This window comes from Tripterygium wilfordii, chromosome 12, assembly GCF_013401445.1.
Source record: "Tripterygium wilfordii isolate XIE 37 chromosome 12, ASM1340144v1, whole genome shotgun sequence".
In the NCBI taxonomy this organism is placed as follows: domain Eukaryota; kingdom Viridiplantae; phylum Streptophyta; class Magnoliopsida; order Celastrales; family Celastraceae; genus Tripterygium; species Tripterygium wilfordii.
The window spans coordinates 9789447-9816807 of record NC_052243.1 but is presented as its reverse complement, the minus strand read 5'-3'; the positions used below and the strand labels follow the sequence as shown (position 1 = coordinate 9816807).

General features: G+C 38.6%; 2 protein-coding genes and 1 long non-coding RNA gene across 5 annotated transcripts in view; 2 read left to right on the top strand and 1 right to left on the bottom strand.

Annotated features, from left to right (window-relative positions):
• The first annotated feature begins 1020 nt into the window (after positions 1-1020).
• LOC120010721 (SAGA-associated factor 29 homolog A-like) lies at positions 1021-10554 on the top strand. 3 transcript variants are annotated; one of them, XM_038861532.1, is made up of 10 exons: positions 1021-1162; positions 1801-2052; positions 6066-6159; positions 6479-6555; positions 7268-7383; positions 7535-7620; positions 9501-9554; positions 9737-9890; positions 10058-10071; positions 10310-10554. In XM_038861532.1, exons 2-10 carry the CDS (start codon positions 1935-1937, stop codon positions 10410-10412), a joined length of 816 nt encoding a protein of 271 aa, XP_038717460.1. In that variant the 5' UTR covers positions 1021-1162; positions 1801-1934; the 3' UTR covers positions 10413-10554. The 3 variants fall into 3 exon arrangements, with proteins under 3 accessions (XP_038717460.1, XP_038717461.1, XP_038717459.1); XM_038861533.1 differs by having other exon boundaries at positions 1054-1192; positions 7274-7383; XM_038861531.1 differs by having other exon boundaries at positions 1054-1192.
• LOC120010722 (SAGA-associated factor 29 homolog A-like) overlaps positions 1096-27361 on the top strand; it is a 48415-nt gene continuing 22149 nt past the window's right edge. Inside the window, exon 1 of the mRNA XM_038861536.1 lies at positions 1096-1192. The gene's annotated coding sequence lies outside the window, so the exon portion shown is untranslated. The remainder of the gene's footprint in view (positions 1193-27361) is intronic.
• On the bottom strand, positions 25321-27147 carry LOC120010726. The gene is made up of 4 exons (XR_005470906.1): positions 26953-27147; positions 26663-26850; positions 26505-26565; positions 25321-25580 (listed from the first exon to the last, which is right to left on the bottom strand). It is a non-coding gene; the product is annotated as an uncharacterized LOC120010726 (long non-coding RNA).

Sequence of the window (27361 nt, the reverse complement as noted above, 5' to 3'; positions counted from 1 at the left end):
TCTCCAAATTTCCATTGTTACAAGGAATAATAAATATACTAAAGTAGAATCACAAAAGAAACTCACTAGCTTGATTTGAATCTTATTAGATTTTTAGAAACTGAAAGTCTGAAAGAGAAAAGGCAAATAGAAAAGGAAACATACAACAAAAGCATTGATACGAATATACCAGGAAATTTTCAATAAAGAAAAAGAGAACCAAAAGAGTGAAAGATCCAGGAATATACCTAGAAAGAAAGGCGGCGATTTAGGGTCCGCCGTTGCTCAGCGCCTCTGGCCCTCAGAATCTTCGAAGTTCGAACACGACGACTAGTATAAGAATGAACTATGGTCAGGCCGGTGGATGCGGGAGGTGGGAGTAGCGTAGATAGGATCCGTCGTTGCTCACGTGGTCGATCGATTGACGATTTTAGGTTTAGGTCTGAGAGACTGAGATTGACTGAGTCTGAGAGAGTGTGAGAGAGACGATGTAACTGTAAAAAGTAAAATAGTAAATAATAAAAATAAGTAATAAGTAACAACTATTATTTCAATAATAATTATTATTAATTAAGTACTAATAATAAGTCTAATATTTGATACTCATTTTTTTAATTTTCTTTTAAATAGTCGGTTGACTAATATTATCGGCCAACCGACTTTATAACATTTTCAAAACCATCAACCGACCCATTTATACATGGGTCAGTTGATAGTTGAGTATCGGCCTACTGATAATGGGTCGGTTGATCGATAATGACTAATAAAACCGACCAAGTCCCAGCCCTATAAATATGAGCAACCCACACAAATCCATCCATTAATTGATTCACTATAGTTGTGGGGCATGAATTGATGCCTATCATTCCGATGGTTCCCAAATAAAGAAGAGCATCAGTAGTCCACGTGTCATACTGACCTATGGGCTCACGTTTTATCGTTTCCAATCGAAACATACGCTAAGAGCTCCCATCGGAACCCGACAACACCCCCTGAACAATTGAAGAGAACCCCCTAAAGACAACTTCATTGTCCTCTCCTCGCTTCTTTGTCTCAGTCATCGGCTTATGTAATTCGTTTGAGACACCCGGTTGTTGTGGAAGCATTGGACCAGATACGCCTCTTTTGGTTTGCCCGAATTCTTCAACAAGTGATCGCTTCCTCCTTCGAGGGTTTTTTTTTGGTATTGGGGATCCTCTGTTTTCATTTCCGTGTGAGTTGATTTCGTATGCTGAAATTTGCATCATTATATATATATATATATGTATAGATTTGTATATAAATGCGAATCGTGGCTTGGATTATACAGCTGTTGTTTACACACGAGTGTCTGTTTGTGTAGTAATTATGGTAAATTTTATGAATCGATTAGCCACTGAGAAGAATCGTATGACTAGAATTTGCGTTGTGTTGGCTGCTGAGCTGTTTTGATGTTACAAAGACGTAACAGATAACGAGCATTAATTGGGTTGAAGAGGATTGAGGAGAGCATTAATTGGGTTCATGATTGGCCTTTTTTTGGGAGGTTTTCGATAGTTTGATGGTTTAATGTTTTAGTTTTCTTACCACAAGCAGATTCAAAAAAGACAATTTGGGAGTTCCATTTTTCCAATTTGTCCAAAACAGCTGAGCTGGAGTATCATACTACGCTGCAGCACAAAGATAATAAATAATTTAAAAAATGGCAAAAATCTATATTTATGCTCATTTATTTTGCGTTTTCCACTAAATTTTATTTTCCCCTCAAATCATATAAATGCCATAACACTTGCAAAATGTTTTTCTGTCAGCTGATGTGAGATTGTTTTTTATATCATTCAGGCGGTGTAACAGAAAGATCAATGAGATACAACATAAGAGACAATTGAAACTCCAAATATAGCAAGGTTTAGAGCGCCTATCATCTTCTATAACTGGCATTTGGATCTTTTCGTCCGAGAACAGACCCAGAAGCAATGTCATCTCCAGACATCACTGCAATCTTGGAGAACTCCAGGGTACTCGATCGGATAAGGAAAGATCAAGAGGAGGTGCTAGTCGAGATCAACAAGATGCACAGGAAGCTCCAAGCAAGTAAGCCTCTCTAATATAATAGTGTCCTTATTTAGAATATGCGTATTTATACTTGTGGGTAATGATTACTCATACTGATGATTGATGTGCTGCATATTGATATATGGTTATCCTAATATTTACATATAAACAGATGCTGTTTGTGGGTAGCTGTTCGGATGCACATTTGGGATTTTTCTTCCCTAGTGTATTGAGTTCCCCCCTTTTGGAGGGCTCAATTCTCTTGTATAAGCATTATTATTAATTTTCTGAACATGAATATCAGAATATATGTACGACTGTACGTCTATGTCTGACTAATTGCAACTTGATATTTTATGCATTATTGAGGTTTGGTTACTCTTAAGATTGATTGTTAGGATGAATAAATGCTGATTTTTGTTGCCGTGCAAATGTGGGTTTTTCTGGGTTCTGTTTGTTGGATATATGGTTCTCACTTTTCTTGAGGTGAATATGCTTAAATGTAGTTTGAGTTGGAGACCTACTTGATGGATTTGTGTGATAGTGTTAATTCCTAGATTACTAAATGGTTTTCACTTTCTATTGCTTGCTACTTTGCTGTTGTTGATGGATCCAGATAATTGGGGCAGCATTGATTAGTCATTGGCTGTTCATATTACAAAAATGGCTACTGATAGACTTCTCTAGTTTGTAAAGTAAAAGCATGTGGAATTATTGCATGTATAGATAGAGAAATTAGCATATTGTGTTTACACTGGATGATTGTTATTGATATATATGTTTCTCCAGTCCTCTCTTTTTCTTTCTTTTTTCTTTTGTTTGTCCAGGGTGCTTGTACAGAGGTGCACCAGAATTTTCCTAATTCTCTGCAATTTAACAACATTTATTGTTAGGGAAAAATACTAGGCGTCTTTCTTGATAGAAACTTAATTTAGTACAGTTCATAAGAGTTTGCAAGAGATCAGCTTTATTTTAAGCTGGAATTTGTTCGTTGAAATGGTGAAAGAATTTGTGGTAGGATTGCACATGAAAGGGACTGGGATGGAATATGGTAATGGTGACGTTTCTGTCTGCTTAGTTGTCCACTTGTCCTAACTTCTGAACTGTTTTTTTTTATTGTTCAGTACTACAACTATTTGCTGACTTCTATCCCTACATGCTTGTTTGTTCAAATTGAAAGTGAATTCCTGATGCCTATTCGATTGCATGTGGTCATAATATCATATGTGGAATGGTTAATCTGCCTTGGCGTAGCATGGATATCTCCCCTGTTTTTTCGAAGCAACTTAGAATCAATTAGTCACCTATATCTACACTGCAAGTGGTCCAAGAAGATTTGGGTTGCATCAGTCAACCTTCTTAGAGCATCTTGGGTTGCTGCTGAAACTTTGGAGATGGAACTAAAAGCGCGGCGTTCGATGTACACTGCCAGCAGACTAGGCAATAGGTAATGCTGTGTAGACATGGTTATTTGTGGGCACATATTGAAGGAAAGAAAAAAACAGAGCTTTTGGTGTTGAAAGTCATTTGGATAAGATCTTAATTGATGTTTCAGCACCATAAGCACTTTATGTACTTGGATGGCTCCCCCCTGGAGCCTTTGCTTTAAAATTTATTTTGCCTCGTTAAGAAATGTAAAATTGTGTTGCAAAATTAAAAAAAAAAAAAAACTACCCGTGCACAAGGCTCCCGAAGTGGGACGGGATCGGGAACAGGTAGGATGTACGCAGACCTTACCCTCACATAATATGTGAAGAGGCTGTTTCCAAGAATTGAACCTATGGCCTCTAGGTTGCACCCTGCAACTCTACCACTAGGCCACAGGCGAGACATAATATGTGAAGAGGCTGTTTCCAAGAATTGAACCTATGGCCTCTAGGTTGCACCCTGCAATTCTACCACTAGGCCACATGCTCGCCTGCAGAAGATAAACAACTCTCGTGCATAAGGTTCCCTCAGTGGGTGAAGTTGGGGATATACAGAAGAATTGTGAAACCTTGTCCCTACATAATATGTGAAGAGATTGTTTCCAGGAATTGAACCTGTAACCTTCAGATTGCACCCTTATATCTCCACTACTGGGATACATGCTTGCCTAATGAATGAAAATTTAAACCTATGCCTTGAACAAATTCTTGAGGTAAATTTTTGTTCATAAAACCCATGACGTTGTTAGCACACATACGCTACTTGAATAATCATGAGTCACTGACGATGGAGACTTGTTTTATTCTAGATCAGGGATAGCTTTGAAGAGATGCTACTGTTCCTTGTAACGTGGGAAACCCTTGTGCATCCTTTGTCCCAATCAGAAGAGCTTTTAGTGATTTGTTTCATTGGAATAGTTGCCACAATCATCTGCTTCCCGGTCAAACATCTAGTTTTGATATATATTTTCTAATTCCATGGTGTGTCCCCTTAAGGAACTAGTGTCTTGTAGTTGTATGTTTCTATTTGGTCTGAAATTACATTTGGTCAATTATCCTTTGACCATTGGTTCTAAGTTGCTTATAAACATTTTTTTGTAGCATTATCAAACATGATGGTATTTTTACCTCAGTGATATAGAAGGAATTTATATTAATATATTTATTTTTCTGTATCCTAACAAGGCTACTGATACAGATCTTTTGGGATACATGCGCAATGAAGTTGCAATATAAATGTACAAGAAATAAGAAAGAGATCATCTACTATAAATAAAGTTTAAACAGATTAATTTGCATTTAGTGGCTTCATTTCATGGGTTTTTGACCCAGGCCGAGTGTTTGTATTGTTCCAATGCAATTTCAGTTACAACTTTTTTTCAAAAAATTCTGTCGAATATGGTGTAAAGAATTGAAAGAGAAGAAAGTTTGTTGATTTCTCACAATCAAGGTAAATTTTTTCTCTTGTCTCATAAAAGACATGGACAACAGCCAGGAGTATAATCTTAATGTCATTTTTAGGTTTTCTTTCTATGAATTGTTGTATGATATTGATAGCACATCTAGGAAGCACCGACTCGGATGCGGGGACACGGGACACTGGTGCGGGGACACAGGGATTCGTAAAATCTCAAAGAATCTTGTTTTGAGTGCGGGGGGACTCGGCAAATAAAAAATATTTAAATATATTTTATATAAAATAAATATTGAGATATAGAATAAAATAAAACAACATATGAGTTTAAATAAAGGAAATTGAGCCATTTTGACGTTTGAGTGACGTGAGAATTCATATTACAAAGAATTGAGAGGCCCACAACCAGACTTTAACACACCAAAGCCCATATGAGAAGACCCAAACACAGATCTGGTCCCACGTGAGAAATAGCACAGCTGTGTTCCTGTGGACAAATGAGGCCCTAAGTCCACTGAAGGAATAGAAGGTTCTAGAGGAATCGCGATGGAGAAGAGAAGAGGTGGGAGAAGAGCAGAGGTGGGAGAAAAGAAGAGTAGAGGTGGGAGAAGAGGAGGAGATCACGAACATACCTGAGATTCAGCTGCTTCGAGGTCGCGATTTCGGCTGAGGAGAGTTCGCGATTTCAGATGCTTCGAGGTCGCGATTTTAGCTGCTTCGAGGAGGAGTCGCGATTTAGGGCTGGAAGGAGAAGTTTGTTGTGTATGTCTGTTCGCGTGGAGACTGGTTTTAAGTCAAAATCCGAGTCCGTTGCGAGTCGACAACGAGTCAGAGGTGAGTCGATGGCCTGTTGACTGTTCAGACGCGTGATGCCCGCGTCTGAGCCGTATTTCTACGCGTCCTCCACGCGGGCGCACTGAGTGCGTATGCGACGCGGACTCGGCACCCATTTTGCCGAGTCCGTGCTTCCTAGTAGCACATGCAAGTAGCATCTCACTTTATGAAACATTAGAGTAATCAAGTTGAGCATTTTTTTTTACATCAGTTGAATTTTTCTCATAGATGGTCAATCAACTCAAGGCATTATTATAAGTTATTCTTTTTGCCATGATATTTGCTTCTTACTTTACTTGCTTGTTTGTGTTTCTTCGCCAGTATGACTTGTCTGTGGTAATTTCTTCTTCTTTTATTTATTTTTAATTGATATGCAGCTCCTGAGGTGGTTGAGAAGCCTGGTGATACTTCACTAGCAAAGCTAACGCATCTATATACTCGGGCCAAAGATCTGTCAGAAAGTGAAGTAACGTATGCTTGAGTTTGTACTTAATGGAGTTTTTAACCTTTACATTAATCCTTTTATTTATTTGTTTATTTTCAAATTCTTTGTTGTTTTTTTGTCGTATTTCAACAAATAATGAGAATAGAATTTGATGGTAGTGCTTTAAGCCGTATCAGTAACTTCTTACGAAGTACGTGCAGTAGTTTGGCTTGAACTTCTTTTAAAGTTTGTCATAGGTTGATTCACATTTTACTGATTGGACTCTGTTTACCTATTATGGTTCATAATATTGATTATTGAATTCAATACCTTTTTGCCAATTATTGTCTTAATTATTTGATGCAGTTTTTCCAGTGCATTGCTGAGTCAATTGGATGCTTTGCTGCCATCTGGGCCTCCAGGGCAACAACGAAAGAGGATAGGTATGTGCTCTAATCTATGGGTTAATGAATAAAATGAGTTTTATTTGTTGTAATCTTTGAATCTAATTTTAGCATGTAAAGTCTGTATGATGCAATTCGAGCACTAGATGGAATTGATGATGTACTTGGGTGGCACTGTCTTGGTAGATGTACTTGGGAGGCACTCTCTTGGTGCATGTATAATGTTCACACCCTAGAGTTTTTTTCTAGTTCTTTGCTGGTCAGAAAATGACTGGTATACCGAGCTGTTAGATGATGCAGAATTCATGGAGGTTGCTATCTATCTGTGCCTCCTGTTACTTAAGTAAATCTATCCTCTCCTTCATAGTGAGAAGATTCCATTGCAGCTTATTTTTTGCCTCACGGGAATTGAAACTGTGTGCTAGTATTCCACCAGACGTTGATTTTTAAATTTGGTAGTGAGTTACACATATGCTAATATCATTCACTGCCTTAGTGTCTCAAATTGCTAATTGCATGTTCCATGACTTGGTTTCGACATGCTTAGCAGTGTTGATTGATAATATGCAAGTTATTAGATAAACTGGATTATTCATGTAAGTAATTGAAAATTAAGCGGAGTATAGAATGTGGGATTAATAAACTGGGCAACAGAACCTGAATGTAAAATCTTTTGCCACGTACTCCATGTCAACAACGTGCATATGTTGAAAATAACCACACTCTATAGTCACTTGATTGTTGACGGAAGTTGCAGATGGTAATGAACAGAAAAGAAAACGAATGAAGACTGATTCAGATATCTCAAGGCTCTCTCCATCAATGAGAAGTCAACTTGAGCCCTGTGCTAACCTAAAGGGCGAACAGGTATAAGAAAAGCAATTACCAAATAATTATTGAGGTTGATGTACTAAAAGTGGCACAAACCTACTTCAATGTTTTACATTAGTTTTAAACTTTTGATTCATGAATACCGTGCAGTTTCATCAAACTGAACAGTTCATTCTGATTTATGTAGGTGGCAGCTAGAGTCACGGGAGATAATTCTGAAAAGGACGAGTGGTTCGTTGTAAAAGTGATACATTTTCACAAGGATACAAAAGAGTAAGACATAACCTGGCATGCTTCATAGAACCAGTTTGGATCAATATTTATATGGATTCTATCTTCTCAAATAGAGGTATTGAGAGATGTCTTTCGTAATAACTAATTTCTAAAATAATCAAATGGTTCAGGAATTGTGAAATTTTCCCACAAAGATGACTACAGCCATATAGATGGACTATGAAAAATTTTGATTCCTCAAAAGTTATTATATCTAATTATAGAGAAATAAATCCAGATGCAGGTGGATTTGTCTGGTCAGCATAAAATCAAATTATAAAAAAACTGAAATCGTGATTATGTCAATGTCTTCTATGCAAGTGAAAATGTATGGCAAATGTACCCATTTTCCAGCGGTAAAATTTATTACTATGTGAAAAATCTTTTACACCTAGTGTTTGCGGCAGGGTACTGGAAGTTATGACTTATGATCAGCTTCCTGACTCTAATTGTTATAGTCTTGCACTGCTCATTTGATCCTAAGTTTGCATGAGTTTTATCAGTCTGGTATGAGTTTTTTTCTTGTGTAGTTTCTTTTATTTTTTCTTTTCCCACTGAGGTCATTATTATGTACTGTAGTACTTGTTCTTGGTACTGCATGACTGCTGTCATAATTCAATCAATGTTAACTTTCTCTAGATACATCATACATCTAAACAAGTATATGGGGTGAGCTCAGGTTAAGATCTTTGCTGATATATCTTCTATTGTACTTCGTAGGTGCCTTTACAATACCTTGTGTTTTCCTCTGATGCTCCATGATCGTATTCAAGCATTATATGAACCTTATCAGAGTGTGTGTGTGTGTATATAGATATCTGTGTGTACTGTGTGGCCTTGCATGAACTTCATCAGAGTTTCAAACCCAAAGAAAGAATATTTGGTATTGACTTGCCAATTATTTGGTGGTGATTTATGCTGGCCTGCTTTTATGACTTGATGAAAAGCTTCCTAGATTAGGTATCTAGGAATATCAATTTACACTAAGGCCGTTAAAAAAAAATTGCACTAGGACCTTACAAGATTTTTTGAGTTTGATTTTAAAATTTTTTGGATGGCTTCGCGTAGCCAACCCAAACTAATTGAGACAAAGGCATTGATGATGATTATGTTTTTCCCTTTGGTTGGGAAGTGTTGGTGGAGAGGGGAACCGAACCCCTGTTCTTATGGTCAATGCGGTTGGGTGTGATCATATTTAATGCTAGAGCCTGCTTTGACTCGATTTGTCGAAGAAACAACCAGCTTATCAGCATTCTTTTTTTTTTCTTTTCCCTTCTATCATCTCGTATCGAGTATCCTAATGGTGAAGGAGAATTCAAGTTATGGGTTCTCACTAATTTCTCGTATGGATTCATGTAGCTGATCCAACATATTGTTGACGATGATGAAAGAAATTCCTTCCTTAGTGTTTTATATCGTGTACCCTAAGTTATTTTTATATGATAAAGAAATTACTTTATAAATAACTCTAAGAACATAGCTGTATTCATGTATTTTTTTTCCTGAAAGAAGCACTGGGTGTATTGTAGTGGTATTAGTGATATGGATTGTATTGTGTGACTTGGATGTCTCTGTTTTTTCTATTGTACGTGTATGTATATGAAATTTGCACTTGTTGATTATCTTATAATATGTATTGAGTACTCTAGTTTGGAATTTGGATAATGGGATGCTGTGAATTAACCTTTAGAGCATCCCTTAGAGTTGGAGCCTACATGGAGATGCTCAACAGTATTGCTTGTTTCCCTGAAGTCGTAATTTGATTTTTTTCATCTTCAATGAGTGCTTAATGAACTTGGTGGTAATAGGGTACTGTTTCAACTGGCCTTATTTTGTGTCATTTATTTGTTCTTTCCTGTAACTTGTATCTGTATGTGCAGATTTGAAGTACTTGATGAGGAGCCAGGTGATGAAGAAGAAGGCAGTGGCCAAAGGTTGGTTTCTCAATTGATGCTCTGTCATTTGTTTAAAATTGAACTAACAGTGCAGTACCCGTATTTCATCTATTATTTCCCTTGATGTTGTATGGTATTGCCAATTCCTCTTGCACGCGCTTCATGCTTGTACTTAATTAAACTCACGTGGACAATGTTCATTTATCTCACAATAACTACAGGAAATATCATCTGCCTATGTCACGCATCATACCTTTTCCTAAGCGAAATGAACCTTCTAGCGTCCCAGATTTCCCTCCAGGGAGACAAGTTTTAGCTGTTTATCCGAGGACTACTGCACTTTATAAGGCAACTGTTGTCAGTCCTCAGAGGAAGGTGATCACTTTCTCATCCACCTTTTTGTGCTCGTACTGAAAATATAGCACTATGTGGAAGTTTGTTTGTTTTCGGTTGTCAGAAATTATTAATATGTTAATGCAACTGACCTTAAAGTGTATTTGTGCATGTTGCGTTGTACGCTCACCCCCATGAAACATATGTAGAGGAAGACAGATGAGTAAGTAATATCTTCCTATCATTGTCTGTCATTTGTGCTATAATTTTATCAATGTAGTGTCTCTGGCTATGTGCATTATCTGTAGTTTGTCTAATTATTTGGTGTCGTAATCTCTGAAATGAAGACAATTTAAGTGAATGATGCTATGGTTCCCTAATGCCAAATATTCTACTACTAAGCAAAGCATGTGGAACTTTGTTGTTTTGTTTATGACATGGTATGCTTTTTGGTTGTGCAGTTATTTACTGGAATTTGACGACGACGAAGAAGATGGCAAAATGCCCCAAAGGATAGTGCCTTTTGATAGGGTCGTTGCCCTGCCTGAAGGTCATCGTCAGTGAATTCTTGCTGTTTATATTTGTGTACAAATACAAAGTTGTGCAGTATCGAGAAGACTCCCTCCTAACGAGTTAGGCTCGGGTTTGGTCTATTTATGATATACAGAATACTCTCTTTAAATTTTAAATCGATGTATATTGTTAACCTCCTTCGAACTTTCGAACCTTAACATGCTATGAAGAAAGGAAATGATTGTGGAGAAGAAGAATCATCGAGAAGTGAGAACCGAACAAGAACTCAACTCCACACCGGAGAGAGGCCTCTTTTGGTGGGTTGTTGGGTCTTCTTGGAAATGTCCAATTTACAGTTACCTGTATCTGTTGTCACCAAAAAGTGGCCCAAGGTGGTGGTGATGTGCAGGTGTGTCAAGGATTATAGTTTCCTACACTAATGCAATGAAATACACCAAATGTAAATAAGACTTCTATCTAGACAATTGAACGAACTATCTTGGGACCTCAATAGTTCTAGGTTCCCCAACTCCACTGAAGTGTGCTTTGTTGAGATTGAAATGAAGAAGACTAACTAGACACCAAGAACAATTTATACAACGATGGTTGGCATTGAAACTTGACAAGAAATAAATACAAGAAAATTTGGAATGAACAATATCATATTTGCTCGAAATTAACAAGGATTTGGAAAAGTAATTGAAATGCTAGGAAGCTTAAAAGTGCCTTTTAGCTTGAGTTTTTGTTGTTTGTTTGACTGATTGTTTGTTTGTCTATCTCTGTCTATCTACCAGCTTTTATACTATGTCTTGCACGAAATTCTCTCCCATAAATCATGATCCTACTGCAGTTATCCTTCATTTGTGTCATTTCCTGTCAGTTGGAAGCCATTATCACCTCTTCATACCTGTTTTCCTCACTTCTCTCATAAGCTGTCACCTGGTCCACCTTGTGGTAACTGTCATAACCTCCTCCACTTTACATGGGCCACTCTCAACACTACTCTTTCTTGGGCAGATATACTCATCAATTGGGCTTCTTTTCTTTAACAATATGGGCTTATGGGCTGTGATTGATGATGAGTCGTATGAGCTGCAGCTTGGGCCTTGTACATGGACTAGGCTTAGCCCATAATATTTTTAGTGCCAACAATTGCCCCCCCATCTTGAATTTCAACTGTTCAAAGTTGGATTCCAAGCTAATTTTTCGGCCATTCTCAACAATCCTTCAAAAATATCAGTTACTATCAAATAAAATCCATTTAAAATTCAAACTCTTCACTTACCTCATTTAATTTGAGCTGCTGCTGCTTCTAAGGCTTCTCCCACTCCCGCACGCCTTTTCATTCCTATGGTAGTTTGAGAAAGCTCTCACTTTTTTCTTTTGTATGGCCCGTGGCCATCTAATATTTTTATTCATAATATGCGGCCACTAAGGCCGGCTCATGATTGCGGTTAAATAGCCTGCTTTTACATTCTTTATACCATTACAGATTTAGATTCCCAAATGCTTGGTAAATATGACTTTAAGTATTTGCCATTGATAAATCTCTTATGTGGCTGACCATCTAGGTCTGCCAGCCAATACGCATTGCCTTTGAGAATTCTGTGGACCTTGAAGGGTCCTTCTCAATTTGGAGACCATTTGCCTAGCTCTCTGTCCTTGATTCCTGGTGGTAGAATCACCTTCCACACCATTTGGCCTTCATGGAACACTTTCTTCTTCACTTTCTTGTTATAGGCTTTTGCTATCTTCTTCTTTTGGACTATCATCCTGTTCAAAGCCTCCATCCTGCTTTCATCCAATTGTTCCAGCTCCATGGTCATAGCTTCTGAATATTCTTCAGCAGATAGATTATATCGCTTCATGATCCTTAAAGATGGAACTACCATCTCCATAGGTAGTACTGCATCATGCTCATAAGTGAGAGCAAAAGGGCTAGTTGCAGTGTTTGTTCTCTTGGATATACGGTAGGCCCATAATGTCTCTGGTAGTATCCTGTGCTATGCTATGGGATTATCCTCTATAATTTTCTGCAAGATAGAAATGATCACCTTATTTGAAGCCTTTGTCTGTCCATTGGCCTGAGCATAGTATGGAGTATATGTGAGCAATTTGACTCCATAGTCTGTCCATTGGGATATGTCAGATGGTTAATGATATCTTTTCTCCAATCTTTCATCAGATAGTCAAGAGCTAGGCATTCAACTGCCGTGCCTCTTTCTTTGATAGATGGATGAGATCGTCTTTCCACCGTGATGATTTGTTGTATCAAACTTTCTGGAAGTATTAAACCAGAAGCTAGTTGGGTCAATCTGTTGGCCTCATGATTTTGTTCTCGTGGAATGTACTTCAACTCCATCTCCTGGAAGTCATCAAGCAATTGCAGGGTTGTACTGTGGTATGGAGCCAATGTAAAACTAACACATTTGTATTCTCCAACCAGTTGTTTTAGCATCAATTGAGAATCTCCAACCACCAGAATATTTTTGGCTTTTAGTTCATGCAAGATCTCTAAGCCAATGATCAGTGCTTCATATTCTGCCTGGTTGTTAGTACAATCAAAATCCAAAGTAAAAGCTAAGGTGGTTTTTGTACCTCTTGGGGATTGAATGACTACTCCAGCTCCAGCAGCCATTCATCTTCATTTTCAAAGATTGGTGTAGTTTGCGCATCTATCATGCCTTGTAGGGTCTCAGGAATTTCCAGGCATGGGTGGTCAGCAAGGAAATCAGCAAGTGCTTGCCCTTTGACTGCCTGTTGTGGTCTCCATTTGAGGTTGAATTCTGTCAAGGCCAATGACCATCGACATATCATTCCTATCAGCAATGACTTGGTCAGCATGTGCTTGGTCAAATCCATCTTTGAGATCACGTACACCTTAGTTTGAAGCAAGTAGTGCCTCAACTTGGTACATGCAACATATAATGCAAGACAGAGTTTTTCCACCACGGAATACCGCCCTTCAGTATCTGTCAACAATCTACTCAGGTAGTAGACTGCTCTTTCTCTTCCAACGTCATCATCTTGGGCTAGTAGGCACCCAATGGAATCATCAATAACTGATATATACAATTTCAATGGTTTGTGCTTGTTGGGTGGCATAAGAACTGGAGGTTTGCTTAGGCAGGCCTTGATGGTTTGAAAGGCCTCTTTGTGTGTTGGCTCCCATCTGAATGCATCCTGCTTCTTTTACTTCAATAACTCTGAGAATACCTTGACCTTACCTGCAAGATTGTAATTTACCTGACCAAGAAAGCTTTGGAGTTGTTGTTTGTTCTTCGGTGGTTGAGCTTGGCATATGACTGTAGCTTTGTTTTGGTCAACCTCCATGCCTCTCTGGTGAACCAAAAACCCCAAGAAGTTTCCAGCTTTAACTCCAAATGCGCATTTCAAAGGATTGAGCTTTAGTTGGTACCGCCTCATCCTTTCAAATGCAAGTTTGAGATCGGCCATATGGTCATTGGCCTTGACTGACTTGACAATGATATCTTCAATATAAACCTCCAGTTTCCTGCCCATTCATAGGTGCCCAATGCTCCTGGACATCTAAATTCCGTTTTTGAAACATCTTCTTCTGCAATAAATATCTGGTTGTATCCAGAATAACCATCCATCATAGATAATAGCTCATGTTGAGACACACTATCTATCAGCATATCAGCAATTGACATAACATACACATCTTTAGGTGTAGCAGTGTTTACATCATGAAAATCAACACAGATACGAATTTTGCCATTTTTCTTAACTATCGGTACAATATTGGATAGCCATTCAGCATACCTGGTTGGCTGTATATAGCCAGCCTTAACCAACTTTTGTATTTCTTCTTTGACACGCAACTCCACTTCTAAAGACATTCTTCTAGATGGTTGCTGGTATGGTTCCTGGCTTGATAGGCAGTTTGTGTTCTATCACCTTTCTATTCAATCCTGGCATTTCCTGGTAATCCCAAGCAAAACAATCACGAAACTCGTGAAGTAAAGCTATTAGTTTTACCTTGATAGATGGATACAAGGTAGAACTAATGTAAGTGACTCTAGACTCTTCTTGCCCCCCCCCCCCCCCAAGTTCACTTCTTCCAAAGGATCTTGGGTTTCGGCCTTCAAATCATCTAATTTGGCTGGTGCTACCTTCAAATTATTTCAGTTCAACTCCTCTTCTTTATTAGTGGCTAAACAACCATCATCTTTTACTATCATTTCTTTTTCACTAATTTCTTCTGTTACAATTCTGTCAATGGCAGCTTGTACTATAATTTTATTTATTGCAGCCGCCACTATCTTCTCTTCTTCCTTCGACCACCTCATGGAACTTCTTCAATAATTGGTTCTGACCTCCTCGACCTATAAGGAACAATGGCCGTTGATTGCAATAATTGTCTTGCAATTTCCTGCATCTCTTCCTTTTTGTTTGCGAACCGAATTGGTCCACATTGGGCATGGTAGTAGTGAGCTTCCACCTGATCTGATGTGGTCTTGAATGGCTGGTTGTCTGGCCGAATGATTTCTACATCATTTCCTCTCCAGCACACCAAGAGTTGATGTAGTGAAGATGGAATGCACCAATTGGAATGAATCTAATCTCTTCCTAGTAGAGCTTGATATTTTGCTTGACTGTCAATGACAAAGAAAGCTGTCATGGAAGATTTTTGCCCGACAGTCAACTCCACTGGCAGTATACCAACTGCCTTAGTAACTTCTCTTGTAAAACTTGTCATAGTCAAGTCAGTTGGAATTAAATCATATTCTTTCTTACCCAGCAGCCCGAGAGCTGATCGTGGAATGGTATTGACTGCAGAACCGTCGTCCACCAAGACTCTGTCTATCGGTTTGCCATTCATCTGTGCTCTGACATACAATGGCTTGATGTGCTGTGACATTTGGATTGAAGGTTTCTCCAAGATCACCCTTTTGGGAGTCTCTTCATCCACTATTTGCATTGTTACTGAACTGAAAGGTTGATCACCTTTCCCTAGCCGATCAAGCTTTGGCATTTGATTTTCTTTTATGTACTTCTTAGCCTGCCAAGCAGCTGGCAAAACTAAAGTAGTAGTAGAACATTCATATGGTACCTCAATTGCTCCCACCATGAATTCCTTTGCAGGTGGTTGATCTTTTTTCACTTGATGATTATCCTCTTGCTTCTTCTCTTTGTGAATCCATGTCCAGCTTCTACGCTGAATCACTGGAGGTTTGTAGTAACTCCTCATATAGGCAGCATACTGCCTTTGCTTTCTCCTCAACTGAGTTCTGGTTAGAGGTGTTGGAAACTTCTTATGTTTCACCAACTGTCATATGTTGGTAATGGTGCTGGCTGGTGGTTGCACATAGCGTGGTTTACATCCCTTCTTCTCCTTGTGGACCTGAGAATTTTGAGAATTATGAGCTTTTGGTTCCTATACCTGAGATTTTTTCTTCAGTTTCCTTTTAAGCTCCAGGTAGTCACGAAGATCTACATCAATTGCATGCATAGTGGTTGCCACTAGAGGAAATGAATCTTCATCTACCAGCATCGACTCCTTATCAAGGAATCACAAGACACCCTTGTCTATTTTCTCCTGAATCATGTTCTTCAGAGTCCAGTAGTTGTTGGTGGTATGGGACCATAGGTCATGGTATTTGCAGTACTCCTTCCCTTTCGTATCCTCCTGAGATGGTATTTTGTGTCCAGCTGGAAATGTAACATTCCTACCGTAAAAATAAAAAATCTCCTCCGTTTTGGTCATATCAAAAGTGTAATTGATGTTACTATCCATGGGTTGTTTCTTTGCTGGCTCAGTTGCTTTCGGTTTGGATAATGTGGGACAAACCTACACTTTCTTTTCTGAAGTCACCTCCGCAGCAGCCATCTCCATCTCCTAATAGTAAGTTCCCATAGAAGATTTCTTTCTCCTATTTTATTCTTTCAATAATTCTTCATACTCTGCTACCTTTGTTGCCATCTCATAAAAGTCATAAAATTTCATACCTTGGAACTTTTTACGCAATTTAATGTCCAATCCTCGCTGGGCCATTTTGACAAATTCTGACTCAGGCAGATAGATGCGGCATCTATTCCTTAGCCTTTTAAAATGAGCAATATAAACATCGGTGGTTTCTCTTGCCTTCTGCACCAATCTGGATAGGTCAACCACAGACACCTCTGGTTCAGCTCTAAAGAACTGAATGTGAAATGACCGTTCCATCTCCTACCATGTGTTGATGGAATTTCTTGGTAATGTAGAATACCAAGTAAAAGCAGCTTCTGTCAAAGAGTTTGGAAATAACCTAAGACGAAGGTTGTCAAAGTTGTCATAGTTCACCAATTCGCCACATTGCACAGTGAAACGACCAATATGCTCCACGGTGGATAGCCCTTCTTCTCCAGAGAATAAAGTGAAATCAGGTACTCTAAATCCTCTTGGATAAGGATTCTCCCTATCCACAACAGCTGGATAGGGTTTGTGATACTCTAGCCGACCAACCTGTCTAAAGCCGTGGCCATATAAATCTTGGACTAACTGTCTGAGAGTCTCCAGATCAACAGGTGGTGTTTGTGGTGGAATAATAGGTTGAACCCTACGAGCAGTACCCACCTCTGCAGCGACATTGCCTCCTGGTCCAGCAGGTTCAGTGGTTGCATAGATTGGGTTGTTCATAGGATTAGTATTTCCATATGTAACAGGCCTGAAATTCTGACCATTACCAGATGGAGACTGCATTGGAGGAGGAGTGTACTTGCTGTAACCACCATCAACCTGGTAGTTTGTTCCTTTTTGTGATGGGAATTGCCCCCCCGTAGTCTTATCTTCAAACTTCTGCTCCAACTTCCGCTCCACCTGTTTCATGGCATCTTCAATTGTTTGGTTAGAACTTATCTCTAGATTTTTGATCGTTTTGACCAAATGTTCAAACAAAATGGCGGCTTCATCAAATAAGCCTGCTGGTCGTTCAATGAGCTCTTGCTTTTCTTTAGTGCTACCATCATTGGCAGCCTCTTCCATTTCTACCAGTGGGTTTTCCTCATGCGGATTCTCCCCAGCGATTGGTTCTTTTCCTGACAAGCGAGTGCGCGGTGCCATGATAGTTTTCAGATGCTTCTTCTCCAGTCCCACCAGGTATGCCAAAAAAGGTTGTTGTCACCAAAAAGTGGCCCAAGGTGGTGATGATTTGCAGTTGTGCCAAGGATTATAGTTTCCTACACTAATGAAATGAAATGCACCAAATGTAAATAAGACTTCTATCTAGACAATTGAACGAACTATCTTGAGACCTCAATAGTTCTAGGTTCCCCAACTCCATTGAAGTGCGCTTTGTTGAGATTGAAATGAAGAAGACTAACTAGACACCAATAACAATTTACACAACGATGGTTGGCATTGAAACTTGACAAGAAATAAATATAAGAAAATTTGGAATGAACAACATCATATTTGCTCGAAATTGACAAGGATTTGGAAAAATAATTGAAATGCTAGGAAGTTTAAAAGTGCCTTTGAGCTTGAGTTTTTGTTGTCTGTTTGACTGATTGTTTGTTTGTCTATCTCTGTCTGTCTACCAGCTTTTATACTCTGTCTTGCATGAAATTCTCCCCCATAAACCATGATCCTACTGCAGTTATCCTTCATTTGTGCCATTTCCTGTCAGTTGGAAGCCATTACCACCTCTTCATACCAGTTTTCCTCACTTCTCTCATAAGCTGCCACCTGGTCCACCTTGTGGTAACTGCCATAACCTCCTCCACTTTACATGGGCCACTCTCAGCACTACTCTTTCTTGGGCAGTTATACTCATCAATTGGGCTTCTATTCTTCAACAATATGGGTTGTGATTGATGATGGGCCGTATGAGTTGCAGCTTGGGCCTTGTACATGGACTAGGCTTAGCCCATAATATTTTTTGTGCCAACAATATCTTTTTAAAACACTTGTTCCTGGTTCTCTACTCATTATGTGGATTAATAAAGCAAATGTTAACAACCCATAAAAGATATTCTCCAAATAAATAGACAAAAAAAAGAAAAAGAAAAAATAACTACCCAAAACAAAAGAAAGAGTAACACAAATATAGGGAATGGAACTCAAGGTCAATGTTTTATGAGAACACTAAAAGCTAAATACACCAAGGGGTGAAACTTAAGACAATATAGTTGTAATAGAGAAATTGAAAGAATGAGGTTAGAAGAGTAGGAATGCCAACATGTCTATTGTTTTTGAGTGATCAACAAATCAGATCTAGATGGAAATACAAAGCTTGATGTAGATTGCAAAAAAATTTTGCTGGCAACAAGCCCAATAGTTGAAAGCTAGGGAACTGATCAACAAATCAGATCTAGATGAAGCTCTTTTGGCAAGGTTGAGGATCGCTATCAAATTAGAAGTCAAAAATAAGGTTGTCCACATCAATTCTAAGCTAGTAATCAAACAGGTTAAAGGAGAGTACAAAGCCAAAGGCCGTAACATGGTGAAGTACCTCTTGAAAGCTAGGGAATTGATGGCGAAAATTTCTGAAGTTGACCTGAAGAGAGTGGTTTGAGAAGAAAATCAAAAAGCGGATGTGTTAGCTCGATTAGCTTTAGCAAACAACACCGAAAAAGCTACCTTAGTAAACCTAGAAGTACTTCAAAAGTCAAGTATTTTGATTAAATCGGTTGCCGAAATACAAACAAAACATACTTGGATGGACCCAAATATGAGAATACATGTCCGAAGGAAAACTCCCCGAATATAAAAACTAAGCCAAAAATATCCGAGCAAGAGCAGCGATTTATGCTATCATTTAAAAAAGGTTATACAGGAGGTAACTTACACTTCCATAACTCAAATGCCTTGCACCTCGGGAAGCATACTATGCGTTGAGTAAAGTCCATGAAAGAATTTGCAACAGTCACGTAGGAGCAAGAACCTTAGCCAACAAGGTATTGTGCTGCGGCTGTTGTTGGCCCATAATGGAAAAGAATGCCGAGTAACTCATGCGTAAATGTGACAAATGCCAAAGACATTATGACTATAATTCAAAACCTTTGTCCTTCCACACAATGGGGATTTGACTTGCTATGACTCTTTCCTCAAGCACCACCTCAACGAAAATTTCTCATCACTACAGTTGATTATTTTACTACGTGGGTAGAAGTCGAGCCACTTACTATCATTACCGACCATAAAGTCAAACAATTCTTCTGGAAAACAATCATATGCATGTATGGGATTCTTGAGATCTTAATAACCAACAATGGGAGACAATTCGTGAACAACGCCATCAAAAAATTATGCGAAGAACTAGGCATCAACCTCTGAGTTGCCATTGTAGCTCATCACAAGCCAACAAATAAGTTTGAAGTGACAAACCGAATCATCCTTCGAGGACTGAAAGCTCGGCTTGACAAAGCTAAAGAACTTTGGGTTGAATGATTGCCACGTGTCTTACGATCCTACAGAACAACTACCCGAACCTCAACAGGAGAAAACTTTTTCTCTCTCACTTTTGAATCCAAAGTTGTTGTCCTGCTCGAGATCGGGGTTCCTCCACCTCAGATCAAAAAGTACAACAAGCTAGAATATATCGAGCTACTTCTCAACAATCTTGACTTATCAGAAGAATCACGAAGGGTAAGAATCGGAACTACTGCCCATAAACAAAGAACTAATCGATACAAAAATAAAAGTGTCTGGAAAAGGAAATTCGCTATTGGAGATTGGGTACTCAGTATGGCGAAGCTTCCATGAAACACTAAGGAAAACTCAGAGAAATTTGGGAAGTTTCCTACCGAGTAATAAAAGTTTTAGTTGATGGGACTTACAAGATAGAAGATACCGAGAAATTGGAAGAAATGAGGTCATGGAACGCTATAAACCTCTATAGATATTATATTTAAATTTTTTCAAATGCATGTTTGTTCGTTAGACGTTAACAAATTATGTGCTATTTCATATGAAACATTTTTCATAATTAAATTTTCTTGATTTGAATATTACAACTTATAAATCCTTCTACATTACAATGGCCAAGCAATCACTAATCTTTCTCGGTTTGAACAATACAACTTATAAATTCTTCTAAGTTACAAGGCAGAGGAATCATTAACTTTTCTCGATTTGAACATTACACTTAGAAATCCTTCTAAGTTGGCCGAGGAATCATTAACCTTTCTCGGTTTGAACATTACAACTTAGAAATCCTTCTTACAATGGTCGTGCAATCATTAACCTTTCTCTGTTTGATATTACAACTTAGAAATCTTTCTAAGTTACAATGGCCGAGCAATCATTAACATTTCTCGGTTTGAACATTACAACTTAGAAATATTTCTAAGTTACAATGACGATCCTTGTCAATTAATTCTCGGTTTGATCACTACAAATTAGAAATCCTTCAAAGTTACAAAACCATTAAGCTTTTCTTAGTTAAGCTCTACATCATAGGAAAACTTTTCTAAGTTATGACATCCGAGGAAGGCATGCGTACAAAAGGATAAAAGGAAAACTTCAAACGGAGCGTGTCTAGCTTCCTCAGCTACTTTGGAGTCTTCATAAGTCTCTGCCTTATGAGTTTCTTCATTGTCCATTCCTGCCAAGGTCGGGCAAAGAAAACTCATCATCTCAGCATCTAGGCTTGCTTGATTAGTACTCTCCTCGCCTATTACAAGGAAAATCGGATGCCAAAGAAGCCTTCTTATCGAATTATAAGCCCATATTCATAAGAATTCTTAAACTCTTTCACCCCGACCTTCAAGCCATCCTGGAACATTTGAGCTTCCACCCTGACTCTTCTCACCATTACCATATTTGTGAGCCACTGAAAAATATTAGCCACTGAAAATTTGCCAAAAGTCTCCATCGAGTTTATGTATGTCTTGATGCTAGTGAAGAACTCGTTTATGTTCTATGGAGGCCTCTTCGAGATGGAGTTTAAGAACCCCTATTAGCAGACTGTTTGGATAAGTACCACGGTTTCCACTAAGGCTTGTAGATTTGAGACATTCTGGCTTTCTTTGGTGAATATGGTGAGGAACTTTCAAAGTCCTTATCGTGATTGATGCTTATCAAGCTGTGATATATCTTTCTCGGCTTTCTTGTACGTGTAAAGTGGGTTACAAAGTTCTGGGATAAGTATCCAAAATTGGTGATGTTGTGGTGAGGCAAGTTTAATAATCATGTCCTCGTTTCTCTAGTAAGAGAGGTTGGAAAAGCCTTTCAGTTAGCTACATTGATCATTCCTCAAAACTCCATCATGATTTTGAAACTCATGATGTGATCGATGGGGTCACTTTTCCCATCGTACTTCTCCAAGGTTGGAACCCTGAAGTTGGTAGATATCTTGACATATTATAACTCGGGTGACTGTGGTGTCAGTGAGCTATCCCAGACTGTACCCAAAAGTACTCGCCCTTGTATATCTATGATCTTCTGGTACTTCATACCTTCTAACTGCTTTCTTATGTCTCTTCCTTATAGTCCTCCAAGATAGGTCTTCTTGGGTGCTCTAGAGTCCCTGGCTCAAGTATTTTGTCTCATATTTTCCAAACTAAAGTGCCTATTCTCATCATCTAAAAGGGGAGCGGGGTTATCTTGTTAAGGTTACTGTGGTGCATTCACCATTGTAGCTAGGGCTTCCACCTATTCCAAGAGCTAGATGAACTACTCTTTAGTGATGGAAGCATTATGCCCCTCTAGGTTGTTCCCTTGTGGGTTATTCCCTTGTAGAAACCTTACATTAGTATCTTGCTAGTTTGTTGATATCTAGTTCATACCATTTTCAGTTTGGGAAGTTAGTTGATTCTCATAGACGGTGCCAAACTGATGACTTCCAAAAGTTGTCGATCTTGCTAACATATCAGGTGGTCGACCTGGCAATAAGAAAGTGAATTCTCAACTGTGCTTTGGTTACCTGTATAGGAAAAAGAGTGAGATATGGGGTCATCGAGGTGAATCCTTAGGCGAAATGTTCTGATTCTTAAGTTAGACGAAGTGCTATTGAAAGAGGTGAGTGTGCCCGATGCTCAAAACACTCTTTTAACAATCAAGAGTTGAGAGTTCAAGATCGTTTAACTGGCACTAAAGGGCTTATATGAGTCCAAGTAATCTAATTTTGGTAAGATTATATCTCTTTCTTCATGATCTTTAGGAGGATTTTTCGGAGAGTGAATCCCAACTTGATTTCATTCCTAATAGGAGTCTGTCTTCCTCAAAATTCTCAATTTCCTATGGTGTTTGGTCAACTAAATTTTTTGAGATGATGTTGCTCGGTCTATTACTGAGTTGTCTTCTCTTCTCGAGTGCAGTGTTTGTTGACTCTTCGGGTACCGTTTGCTTGGCTCGGCTTGCTCAACAGCTCAGCAGAAACTTGTTCGGTTCCTCTGTAATATGTTTGCTCGACATCTTTGAGCCACGTGTTGTCATTCTAGTGGATGTTATTTTTTGATATTATCATGTGTAAATATTTAATTCACAACTCAATTTGAATTTATGATTATCACCTTATATCATGTTGAAAAGCTGGTCATATATTCCAATGGATCAACCGTTCTATGAAAAGTTGGATACAAAGAGAATTGGAGTGACAGCCCTTATGAAGCATTGTAAACACGTGAAAAAATATGTTCACATGATGAAAAAGCTATGTTCATCTATAAAATATATGTTTTTAAAAGTTTATTTCTAAAATATGGTTTTAAAAAACATGTAAATTTCTATCAGAAGTGATAGGGATCTCAGTCATCCCAGTAGTGGATGTGTCACTCTCTGGTTCAAACACTAGGTTTTGTGGCCCTTACACTTACATCATGTTGGACATAACATAAAAACATAAGGGCCACGTGGCAAAATAGTCCATTTGAATAAAAGAGCAATGATTGGGTAAAACAGCCAGATCTTTGATGGTCAGGCCTGAACGAACGAAGAATCATAAGCAAAGACAGATTGGCCAATTAACTCCGTAATGGCAGAAAAGCATGTGAGAGAACATGGGACATTTAGGAGTAACTGATTAAAGAAACCTAGTAATGACAGGATGTGGGAAGTGTGTAAGGTAGAGATGAAGCGGTTACTCCACACTACTCCACAATTGATGGGAACATGGGACATGTGGCAATAATCCAACTGTAAATATCAGTGTTGACAGTTTTGTAGAACATGTATATAAGCCTAGAGTTTATATTGTATAAGGTCTGATCAATCAAAGACTCAATTGAGAATTTAATTTTCCTTTCACAGCTTTTAACATAATTCCTTTTTTTTCCTTTTATTTCCTTACTCGTGTGCTTGTGCCCCTTGGAGACCAATCTCTTTCTCGTTTTCGTGCCCCTTTTTGGGACTTTGTTCCAAAAGGTTTGTTCCTGCACACATCGTCTAATCTTATTTGTTCACAACACTCAAATTCCGTTGCAAACAAATTGGCACACCCGGTGGGACCATTGGTGTAAGAAGTGAGAGATGCCTCCGAAATCAAGCAACGAAGCTGTTGGTAATGTCAGAGAAACTGAAGAGAGTCGATATGACAACATGCAAGTGCACAATGCTGATAGAATTATGCGTAGTAATAATGTGCATTTCAAAGAATTAGCCAAGCATTTAAATACATTAAATGAAGGAGTGGCTAAACTAGTGAATGTGTTCGATAAATTTGCCTAGAATTTACCCGTAGGGGGTACGGGAAGTTATCAACACAAAGGAATAGATGCGCCTATAGGCTCTTTACCATCAGGTATAATAGGGTCTATATTCGAACATGGCCAAACTAGTAACCAGATTACTACAGCCCAAAATGCTAGCAACATGGGTCGAAATATAGTAAACCTTATGGCCCCTATGGCTAGAACTGGCTTACTTAGGAATGATCACGACATGAATAATCAGATAGGAGCTAGCCAAAATGCAGCAGAGTAAAATATAAGCAATCAGGGTTTTACTAGCCAGATTGGGCAAGTTGGAGGTAGCCTTGTTGGAGTTGACCAAATCAGCTAAGTTAGAGAAGGGAAAAATATAGCTGGCCAAAATGGAAATAGCCAAAGCACAAATGGTCAGAACATTAGAAATAGTAATGGCCAAAGTCACAGCAACTACGGTCAGAACAATAATGGCCAGGGGTTCGACCAGAATAGCTATGGTCAAAATCTCGATCAGAATAATTATGACCAGGGTCTTGGTTAGAATTACTATGGTCAAGGAATTGGTGAAAATCCCTATGGTCAATGTAATTACGGTCCTAGGATCGATCAGAACAATTATGGTCAAAATTTTGGCCGAAATAACTATGGCCTAAATAACAATGGCCAGAGGTATGGTCAAGGGTATGGTCAAGCTAACAATGCCCAAGGTTTTAATGGTGCAAATATTCGTTCAATTAACGTAGGAAATCAAAATCAGAGCATACCAGTAGTACCCGTAGGTATCTCATACCCTCAAGATAATATTAGAGAACAAGTAACCAAAATTCTACAGGAACAGATCGGCCGAGGATTGAGACCCACCCTTAGGCCTTCATATAGGAAACCATATCCTGATTGGATCGGCCAAGCATATCCTTTTCCTAGGGGTTTTTAAATACATGAGTTTACCCTATATAATGGATCAAAGGAGGTTTTTACGATAGAATATGTACGACGATTTACATTGCAATGTGGCGAAGTAAATGTTTATTATAAAGTTAGAATGTTTCATAGTTCACTATCAGGGGCTACATTTTCATGGTATATAAATCTACCTGCGAATTCGGTCCAAAATTGGTCGCAGATGGAACGGTTGTTCCACACTCAGTTTTATAGGGCAGAATTAGAAGTCACATTGGCAGATTTAGCTAACCTTAGACAACTTCCAGGAGAATGGGCCGAAGCCTTTTTACAAAGGTTTAGGACAGCTAGATCCAAATGTTTCGTCCCCTTGCCCGTGTCACAACCCAAAATGAGGACAAGTGACCGGCGCATGACCTTAATGAACCTAGGGCACATTGAGGCCAAGCAAGCCTCTGGACAGGTGGTCTGGCAATATTATAATCAAAGAAACAAAATATACGTGACATGGAAATAACTACAACACCGTCCGTCTGGCCCATGGCCTTACATATCATTATATCTTATCTATAGTTAACAGAGCATCTAGAGACGATAAAATAACGGTAATACATGAGTCCAAAATAATATATAATCACACCCGCACTATATGTGCTAGGCTCACCAGAATAAGGAGGTTGAAAGTCTATCTGGCTGTAGGCAGACCTGGCTCTACTGGATGAGCTATATCTGAAAAAAAATGTCAGCAACACAGGCGTGAGTCACAAGACGTAATGGATGAATAGTAACTCAATCAATACAGAGGGGGGACAAGCATGCTGGAAAAGATACGGGATATCGATAACATTAAACATGTGTAACATGATGAATAAACCAGTAGATATCTGGGAACAGTGATCAGGCGGGAGGACTTCCACATAGAATAAATAGGCAGCACCTATAGTGTAGTAATAGGCAGCATAATCAGTAACGAATCAGGCAACACACTCAGTGCCGAATCATGCTTGGCACTAAGGCTAACGAATACTGTTGTTAGCGCACAATATCTTGACCAAAGTTGCTCCGGGAACAAACATGTGACCAAGAATCGAATAAACTAGTACAGTGTCAGACTGGAAATAAGGAACATAATAAGGAACCATAAAACATGCTTGTCCCATAACATACGAGAGAACGATGCCATCATATATCAAGCACGGTTACATAACCAAAAATGTTGGATTCATCAATAAAGTCATATTGGATGCAAATCTGGAAGAAAGTGCAGGGCCATAAAGAAAAGGAATCCAATGTATCGAACAAGTTGTCTATTCACTCACCTGGTATTAGCAACCAAAGCACAATCTACTTCCTCCATTACTCGCATAATTCACCGGTCAACTAGTCATCTAAACAAAACACAATTTACCTACTTAGAATCTCCCAATGTGTCCCCATTATTAATGACATGTTAAAAAAATCCGACAGCATAATGGCACACCAATGCGAATCCCAAAAATTATATAACACAACCAGTTCAAGAAAAATCCAATACTTCAATAATTCCCAATCATGTCAAACTCATATCCACATCTCCAACATCCAAATCCAAAACAATTATTTTTCACAACTCAAAGGCTTATAAGATATGCTTGATCCATAAATCACACTTACCCTTGAAAGCTTTATTACTTTCCTTGCCTCCTTGATGATTTTTTTTAATTCACCGGATTCGCTACAAAAGATTCACATCTGACCTCATTAGGCTCCAATAAATTCCATTTATCATTTTAAATAATAAAATCTCACATTTAGCACCACTTGGTACTTACCCGTGCGTATTTCCACCAAATCTCCAACTTCAACAAAAGTTCCAGTAGCTCATATACCTGGAATAATCTCATATTAGCTCCCACATTAAATCTCAAATTCAAATTTACAATGCTATTAAAGCCCTTACCTTAGTAAACACAAATCTTCAATTTCCTTTCAAGAACATTCTTGAGCACGGCCCTAGTCTCTATTTTTGGTAATCACAACATCATAAGCAAGAGAGATCTCCATTAAAACCATCTACTTCGCCTAGAAATTTAAATCAAACGATCAAAGATCAAAGTCTTACCTTAAAGAGTTTCTCAAACCCTCATACTTCAAATCGTCCTTCCAACACTTCATAAGAGTAAACCCAGTTGTAGATACAACAATTATAAGCTTCAAACTATTTTGACCAAGCCGGATTCACTACCCAAGCCACCCATCATCCACTGTTCATCTTCTCACTTGTTCAAGAAAAATCTCAAAGAAAATGGTTCTTTGATCTGGCTTACATGGGAAGCCACATCTGATTGTTAGCTAAAAATAAATTTTTTTTTCCAAAAGACCTTCTACCCTCAGCACTTATCAAAATGTACCACTCCCATATTTATGATTTTGCCATTGTTCTAATAGACTATTTAGGTTCATTTTTCATTTTTTTTAAAGTGGGTAATATAGCCCGAGAGAGAATTCGTTCAGATCGCGCAGAGTTGCTT